Raw genomic sequence first — 8,952 nt, 5'->3', positions numbered from 1 at the left:
TTTTTTACGTTTTTTTTTTTAAACGCAAAACTAGGTAATAGCATTGGCCAATTAAAAATACATATAAATAAAATAAAAACTTACAACATCAAATATAAATGGTTACAAATGTAGCACTCAATTTAAATCGGTTTTTTTTATTGTTTAGTATACGTAATAAATATATATGTATATAAGTTTATATAATATTACGATTACCAGTTTGCGCATCTCCAACTTAAAAAATCCAAAAAAACTACAAATATTGATGTCCAATCAACAAAAATAAGCGATTACAAATTAGATAATACCACAATTAAGCACATTAAAACACCATTTATTTAGCAATATAATATGTACATACATGCATGCTAAACATGATTAGACTTTAGTCTTTAAAAAGTTACCCGCTAGCATGAACGTCGAAAAGCTTTTAAATTTGGTTGATCTGTTTCTGGGGGCTGTAATCTTGGGCAGTGTGGTTCGTGCCGAGGTCAGTACTATAGAAACATTTACATAAGTGCTACTACATTAACTTATCTACATGTATAGAAAGACGTTTTTTTGACGAAAATGGAATGCCGAAATTATATGCCAGAATTAGTGAGAAACGTAAGCTGCAATTTAAATCAAACATCCCACCGCACTGGTTCAATAGATACAGAGTTCATATTGACCCAAGATGTTGACAACCTGAAGGGCATTTTCATCTTGACACTTAAAAGAGGGTCCCAGAGGACAAACTTTACTACTTTGAATATAGACTATTGTCAATTACTGTCAAGTGTGGAAAAACATTTTATACCTAAGATGGTTACTACTCAACTTCGCCAAATATCCAATTTTCCGCTGCAGTGTCCGTTGAAAATGGTAAGTATACTGGTACAAATTGAATATAATGCATTAATACCAATTTAAAAAATTTTGTTTTAGAATACGCGGTATTATGTAAAGGAATTTACAATTAATTCAAAATTTATACCTAGTTATATGCCAGAAACGAACTTCATTTCGGATGCTCATTTAAACATTAAGAATCGCAAAGCATTTCGGTTTCTTATTGAGGGTCGCATTTCTACCAGACTTCAGCAAAAATATAATAAAAGCTAATAGATTAACTTTATAAACCAGAACGTGTACATTAAATTGAAAAATAAAACGAGTCTTAGAAAGTGTAGCAATTTGTATTGAAAATTCAAATTAAGAAAAAGTTATTTACACGAAGCAGATTATCTTTGTTAGCATCGCCAAATACTGAACATTTAACCAAATGAAGCTAAACATAGCTAGCATTTGCAGGCCGAAGCGTATATGCCCTTGCAGTAACTATGCAGTTTGTGTGTATAATAACATTTTATGATCAACAAATTAAAGCTGTAATAGCTTTTCCTTAAAATAGATAGTCATATTCCGACTGTTTTTCTAGCAACTATATCTCGACCTTGATAAATTGAAAACCGGTATTATAGCTCATAAACTAGTTAACGAAGGTGCATTTTTAAATTGTGTTCCAAACCTGGCTATTCCGACTTATATACTACTTACAATACGAACAAAAGGACAGACGGACATAGCTATATCCTCTTCGCTTTTCATACTGCACAAGAATATACTATATATACTTTATTCTCAAACGTTACAAACTTCTGCACTTCAGCAAAACAAACTTTTTTGTTCCTTAATATGTTTATAATGTTTAATCTTTAAAAATTCGCTAACAATTGACATTCTTATAAATGTAAAAGAAATGGTTAATCCCAAGCTTAACGGAAATATCAAAAATTACGATAACCTAATATTTCGCTGAGCAATCGATGGTGTTTAAAATCGAAATAAGTTTGTGGAACATGAACCTGCTTTCAGGATAATGGATATGAAACAGGCATCGCGCATGATCCTCTCACATAAAATGTGGCTCTCTCAAGTACACAAAAACAAAAGCCCGGCTAACAGCCCAAAGGGGGTTAGTTCTCGAGAGGGGAGGGGGTCGGGAGCTGTATGGCTGTATTGGTAATGGCAGCAGGAGGGCCAAGAACTGCCGGCCGGTGTCTCCACCAACTGAATGCGGTCAGGCCAGAAGCCCAAGTGGCCAAATGGAGGAGTTACCTGATGGGTCGAATTATTGCTATATATGTATGTTTCTATTGTGTATTGTTGCAGTTGCATTGACAAATGTTGGGGAGTATTTTGGGTTTAGCACCCCGCAAGGTTTTTGGGAGCTTGGTTTTGAATTGGAATGGGGCCTTGATAAAAAGTGCGGTGTTTACCGACAGTATTGATATAAAATGAATTCAATTAAAGATGAACCGATAAAGGTCAAAGCATAAAATTATACGCAAAGAAGATTGAAAAATAGAGGCTAGTAGCTTAAATAAATAGCCATTAAACTAATAAACAGTGATAAAAGTCCAATATATTAATTAAAAGAGTCATGAATGTAAGACGCAAAGAAAAACTGAATTAACAAATGCATTGAAATACCATAGTAAAACCACAAGTTAAACAAGAAATGTATCTTATATTTAAGGCAGCAAAAACTAATAATAATTTATTGTAAGCAAGGGAATAATAAAGGAAATCGACAAAAATAATAATACAAGCCAAAGAGTACAGAGAGTTAACGATACACTTATGACCAAAATCATACCTATAAGAATGGTTTGTATTAAGGGTTATAAATGTTGTCTAATGCAAATCATTACTATTATATAAATTTTCAAAAGCAAATTATCACTTTATTTTGAAACCCATGAAAACTATAAATACAAATTCATTCTAATGTAAGCAAGCTAAAAACAATGCTATTATTCATTATATAATTATATAATGTTCCTCCCTTACATATTTTTCTTTCCTCGCAGCATAAGTCCAACTGAATCTGTGACTCATACCCCCAAAATTATTTACGCTATGCAGACCGACCTCCCAATTTTCCCGCCTACGCAATTGATCAATCGGCACCGACAAAATATTTTCATAACAATTAATTCCATTGATACACACTTGGTGGCTTGTTTTCGGACACCTGCAGTGCATTGAAATTCGAAATGTGTTTTCGTTGCAATTAGAAATTTTATTATGGCTGGTGGGAGGTGGGTTTTCGGGAAAACTGAATGTCTAAGAGGTCTCCAAGGAGCCAGGGCCCCAAGAACGCTGTTTTTCCGAGCGATACTTTATGGCCACAACAAGAGATGGTCGAGACCAGTTGTTTACCTGTGAGCCCAAAAAACACCGTCCAGAAATTATGGCACGCGTGCTGGGCAATTAGTTTGAGAGCTATGGATCGGGCTGGGGTACGAGTTCACTATATCTGTCTGATTCGCAACGGGAGCGGCACTCAATTTGCCAATTTTATGAGGCGCTCGACGGCGAATTGAAAACAGCCCACAAGACATTTCATTTTGGTGTTTTTTTCTGGCGGAGGGTAAACAATTGAATCGGGGCTGTGAATCAGCGGGAACTGAGTTAACCATCATGCACTCTTAGTCGCAAGCTGTCGTCTCCCACTTGGAAGCAATTCACTCGAGAAACACTCGCAATATTCATGGAGCCCGCACTCATTTGTTAATCGTAATGATTTGTGCAAATGCCGCTAAATGCCATTTGACATTGGTCAAATAGAAGTGACCCCAATGGCAAAGTGGGCGTAATGCCACATCTGCCGTTTCGTTGAGTAAGCACTCGGAAAAAAGTATATATGCCAACACATGATGTATAAAACTATATAACTCATGAGCTCTTGAAATTATCCCTTCTTTGCGGTTGGACATTTATATAATATTTAAGCGTAAAGCATGGAAAACAACTAAAAATAAGCATATATTCGTGTATGTAGTTGCTTATTTCGAAAGGTGCATTTCCCCAAGTGCGAAAAGGAAATGCTTGATTGTCGCAGGAACCAAATTGAAACTGATGATCCACACTCACTCAGTCATTCAGTCAGTCACTCAGCCATTTCCTCCTCCTCTCAATCGCGCTGCTGCCAAGTGAGCCATCAGTCGCTCCACTCAGTCCCGTGCTTTAATCAAAATCTATGATGTGTTATTTAATTAAAATTATAAATATTACAAACAATAAATGCGACACTGTGTGCATGAGTGTTTGGCTTGGTTATCTGTCAACTGGCAGTTGAATAAGTGTTTACTTTTGGGCTTTCAATGTCGCTCTCACAAATGAACGCAATTTTTTCACATCAAGTGAAATGAATTTGTAAATGCAATTATACTCGTATGGCTTTGCTGACATGTAGGTAACAAATAGCTGGAATTATTGAATTCTTAAATAATAATGTAATCACATTTGTGTCCTTACACTGATGCACAAAGCAAAATAACACCAGGATAATTCAAAGGTTAATTCATTTGGCATGATATCAAATAAAAAGTGTACAAAGTTATTCTGTAGGGTAATTTATCTATTTATCAAATTATTAGCATTTTCGGAAAATTTGTCAGCTTTTTATAACGGCAGCGATAGAGCTCCTGGATAAACCATAATTTACGACCTTGGACCAGCCGCATATACAGTGCATACGAAAAGTCGTTGAACCGATTTCCACGCAGCACTGGACTGGCCAAAAATACTTAACTTTTTTGTTATTTGCTGCAATTTCCACTGATTAATTAATAACAATAAAAATGAGCGGAAAACGCAAATAAAAATGGAAAAGCGTTAATGATTAAACACAGTGGCCATCCAACAAAAGCGACACAGCAACAACAGCGCACATTTGTTTGTTGCTTTTGATTTATAGTGGGAAACGCAGAAAGGCGTAGCACACTTTCGGGGCGTTTTTCCGGGCGCTGCGGAAAGTGCTGCGGAAAATGCTGCAGCTGGAGGAAAAGCTATAAATCAGCGAATGGCAAAAGTGGGCGACAACGCGCTTTGTTGCACCCACCATGGATGCAGTTTTCCTCTGCCGCTGCTCCGGTTATTTTTTAACACTTTTCTCCGGCATGTGCAAAAATTCAATGAAGCGGCCAGCAGCGACAAAACGGCGAAGCGCCAGCGGCAAAAACCTGACAGCAGGCGCACGAGAAATTTGCATCACACAAGCAGCAAATACGCAAACACATAGAGCACCAGGAAACATACGGCTGGAAACGAGATCTACACAGAGAGAAAAGGGCATAGTATTCTAAAAATATCAATAGTTGGAGATAACACACAAGATACACAGTACTGATTCTCTGTTTAAGTCTTACTGTCATGGCGGAAAACTTTTAATAGACTTTTATTAGATGCTTAAAATCATAATCACCATAATCATAAACAGAATTGTCCATGAATAATCTCGATTTCAAGATTGGCACTATTCAAATGTGTATTAATACTTTCAAAGCTAAAACTAACAAATCGAACTGTGAACTATTTTTGCTTTTCAAAAAAACTGTCATATTTATATTTGGTAAATATCACCTACATCCTCATTTAATCCGAAAAGAGTCTAAATAGACCGAAACTTTTTTCCGTGCACCCACGAGCGCTGGTTGAGAGACACACAAAATGTTAATGCAAATAAATTGCCTGCTGACTTTATTTAAATTTCCCATAAGACACACATGAACGAGGACTAACGCAGGAGAGGGCTGGAGGGTGATAAATGGTAGGGGACCTGAGGTCCTGGAAGTGCTGAAGGAGCCTCCTAAGCAAAGTGCTAGGCCGGAGCTTCCATCCGCTACCCAACAGACATGTGTTGCCTGCGGCAGCTTTTTGTAATTTTAATTTTGATTTTAATTTGTGTTGAAATATTTACATAATCACTGACTGACAACACTGCGCCGGGCGGAACCGAACCCGGTCCTTGAGAGATGGAGGCCGAGTTGGAAGCAAGCGTGAAACATCTGGTTGGGCGCAGCAGATTTCTGTATCAAACTTTAATGAAAATTTATAAGGTCTGCATGAATGATTAAGCAGGCATGTGGTGGCCGAAAAGTGTTTGCGTTTTGCCCTACTTGTCTTCTAAGTTGGCCTAGCATATTCTTCATATTTTGATGTTCTTCAGCTTTGAGGGAGCAATAAAGCATTTTCATTGCCTTAGCCGCAGGCGTCGTTTTAAATAGGCTGTCAAACTGTTGCCTATCCAACGCGTTGCATTTACAGAATTAAAGAAGTTGAACAAGGATCTAAGAGCATGAAAAGGATAAAAGCACGTTATATTTGACTTAATGTTTGGTTTATAATATGGAACTAAATTATTGCTTACTGGCTAAAATTTATTTTCTTATTTTATAGTATTTTCAATTTTTTGACTAAGACAAAAGCTGTCCCACGTATGCGAGAGCTCACTGTACTCTAACCTCAAAACTTTAGGGCTGATCCATGAAATATTTTCTCGGCTTGCCCTTCAATTTGAATTCACGCTTGGATGGGTTTTAGTTCTAATTAGTCTTGAATTTACGAGAATATACACAATTGGCAAAAACTCTCAAAGCTTGATGTCTGTTTTAATTGCACCTGCTAGGTCCCAAAAATATGCATAAAAAATGCATACAGCCCGGCATATACTTTTAATTAGAAGGCAAACCGAGGCCTACGGTATCCCCAGCCTGTTTTTTGCAATTAACTTTGGCAGAGGCTTGGAGAGCTTGGAGTGGAGCTCGACTATCCGCAAGATGCAATCGCTTTCACTTTGGCAAAAGATCAAAGGCCAGCGACAAACATATGCCCAACAATGGCTGCCTCATAGATACTTCCTCCACCCCAATCCCAAAACTCAAACTCCAACTCAAGCTGCAACTCAAACTCAAAGCCGTACATATAGAACGCTTAAAACGAGTCGCGGCCTCACAACAATAACAAATGCAACTCCGGCGAAAGCTAAACGCAACAAAAAATTGTTTGTGGGGCAAAGGGGGGTCGGCGAGTAAGTGAATGAAAAATATTTATGAATGGAATGTAACTACCGCTGGCAGATAAAAGCCGTGGCCCAGCCAGTGATGTGAAAGGTACTTTTCAGGTGAAATGGGCTAAGGTACTCTATATTATCAAGTCAATGAAAATAGATTTTGTACCTATACAATACGAGAATGGCAATCTTTCAATGTTATTGAAAATATCATTTAGCTTAAATGAATTTCCATGTTTCTGAGATGTTTATCTCGTTCAGTTTTTACATCATACTGTACTAGCATCGAATTGAAATTAATTGGATTAGATTTTAAAAAATTTCAAAAGAATTAAAGATTAATGGATATAAATTAATTTGAAAAAAAAAACAAGTTTGTATGGCAATATTCAGGGATCAGTGATAACCATAAGCTTTAGGTTTATTTCTATTTCATTTTGCAGACATACTTATTAACACACATGGAAAAGAATTATAATTTCGCAAATCTTTTTAAAAATAGTGGGTTGTCCCCAAAAAGTATCGCCTGTGTACTGAATTGCCTAGATCCCCAGCAGCACTGGGCTCTGGAGCTACAGGCCATAAATACAGGTAGTCGCTTACTGAATGGCTTCGTAAACGATGCCAAGTGAGGTTTGCAGCTGAATATGGAGTTGGAATCCTAAGTGAATTGCCATACTGGGCACACACACTACTTCCTGACAATGGGCCTCTCCTCATAGCAATTGCATTGTGCATAGTTTTGCCAAAGTCCTATTCCTCGGCTCCTGGCTCCTGGCTCCTGGCTCACGAAGCCTTTGATTTATGACATGTGCGTTTTAAGTTTGATTTTTATTTTCCCCACGAATGTCCTTCCACGGTACAGTGGCTTCATCCATTAATTGGCACAAGTGAAGTTGTTGCATACTTTTGTGCGCTCTGCTCAAGTGCTGAAATGTGCACACCAGTTGGTTGGAGGCAGTTGAAGATAAAATGTGATTAGTGTTGCCTAAAAACTGGTCATCTTTTATCGCCCTCACTGCTCTACAGTGATCAACTTATATGTATGTGTTTTCTTAAGTCATTCAAGACTTGAGGGTTCACTTTTAAAGATATTCTTCAGAATAAAATATACCTTTACAAATTGGCTTAGTTTTGCCCGGTTAAATTTAACTTTTAAATGTTGTTATTTATCAAACTGAATATACTATCGCCAAAACAAATTGCTCTAATTGCAGCTCCATGTAGCTGTCATATCCAGTATACTGCTTTACAGCTTGCACAGGTAGATAGTACGGCTGAAGCACCTATGTCAGGTAAAACGCATGTTAATTTTTGTGGAAATGCGAGAAACACACGCAGCACACAAGGATGCCAGGTGCAGCAACCACGTGAAAATGCATCTGCGGAGGAGACTAGGCTCAACGGAGAGAAACCAGAGGGTTGATGGCATCGGTATGAAATGTTGTGCCAAACGAGAGCCACAAATTGCGGCAGAATGCATTTTTCAAAAGACAAAACCAGAGAGGAGGATGCAATCTCAAGTGGTTATCTCCGAGGCCCTCTGGACCTGTGGGACGTGGGGACCAAAGTCAACATCAAAGTTCACGCCGACAAAGCGTCGAGAGTAAATGTTTAATGAGCGAGGCGCGCGGGGAGCGTAGTTTGCTAAAAAGGAGTAAAGGATCACGACTCCTTCAAGCACGGGCGCAAGCCAATTAAAACAAAGGCCAAAAAACAAATGCACTTCAAGGGGGAAAAGCTGGGAGGAAAGCGCGTTTGACAGTGTCAAAGGACCCGAGGAGCGAGCCTACCACGTGAAGTGTTTGGCAACATTGTTGGACCTGCCAGGACCTCCCAGAGCTTCCCAGAACTTCCCAGGACCTCCCATTCGCATTTCCCCCCATTTCCATTCCCAGCACGCACTCCAAGCAACAGTTCTTCTTTGAAGTCAAAAGGATTTTTTCCCAGGCTGCAGCGAAAATCGCAGGCACAGTAAATTAGCTACACTTCACTCGACTGTTTGGCCCCCGGGAAAGGAAAGGGGTAAAGGAATTTCCCCTGGAGAGTGGGAAAAATTCCATGCTGCAGCTGCTGCAGCCCGAAGTATGGATGACATGCTAATCAAGGTGGCAAATTAATCAGGG

The 8,952-nt window shown here is 38.4% G+C and overlaps 1 protein-coding gene across 1 annotated transcript; it reads left to right on the top strand.

The window, feature by feature from the left end:
• Nucleotides 1-394: 394 nt before the first annotated feature.
• Nucleotides 395-1,089, top strand: LOC120450154. Its single transcript, XM_039632994.1, has 3 exons — nucleotides 395-472; nucleotides 532-849; nucleotides 913-1,089. Exons 1-3 carry the CDS (start codon nucleotides 395-397, stop codon nucleotides 1,087-1,089), a joined length of 573 nt encoding a protein of 190 aa, XP_039488928.1.
• Nucleotides 1,090-8,952: the final 7,863 nt, after the last annotated feature.

The sequence above is a fragment of the Drosophila santomea genome, chromosome 3L (assembly GCF_016746245.2).
Source record: "Drosophila santomea strain STO CAGO 1482 chromosome 3L, Prin_Dsan_1.1, whole genome shotgun sequence".
Lineage (NCBI taxonomy): Eukaryota > Metazoa > Arthropoda > Insecta > Diptera > Drosophilidae > Drosophila > Drosophila santomea.
The sequence above is the reverse complement of the archived record's forward strand: the minus strand, read 5'-3'. Positions and strand labels throughout refer to the sequence as shown.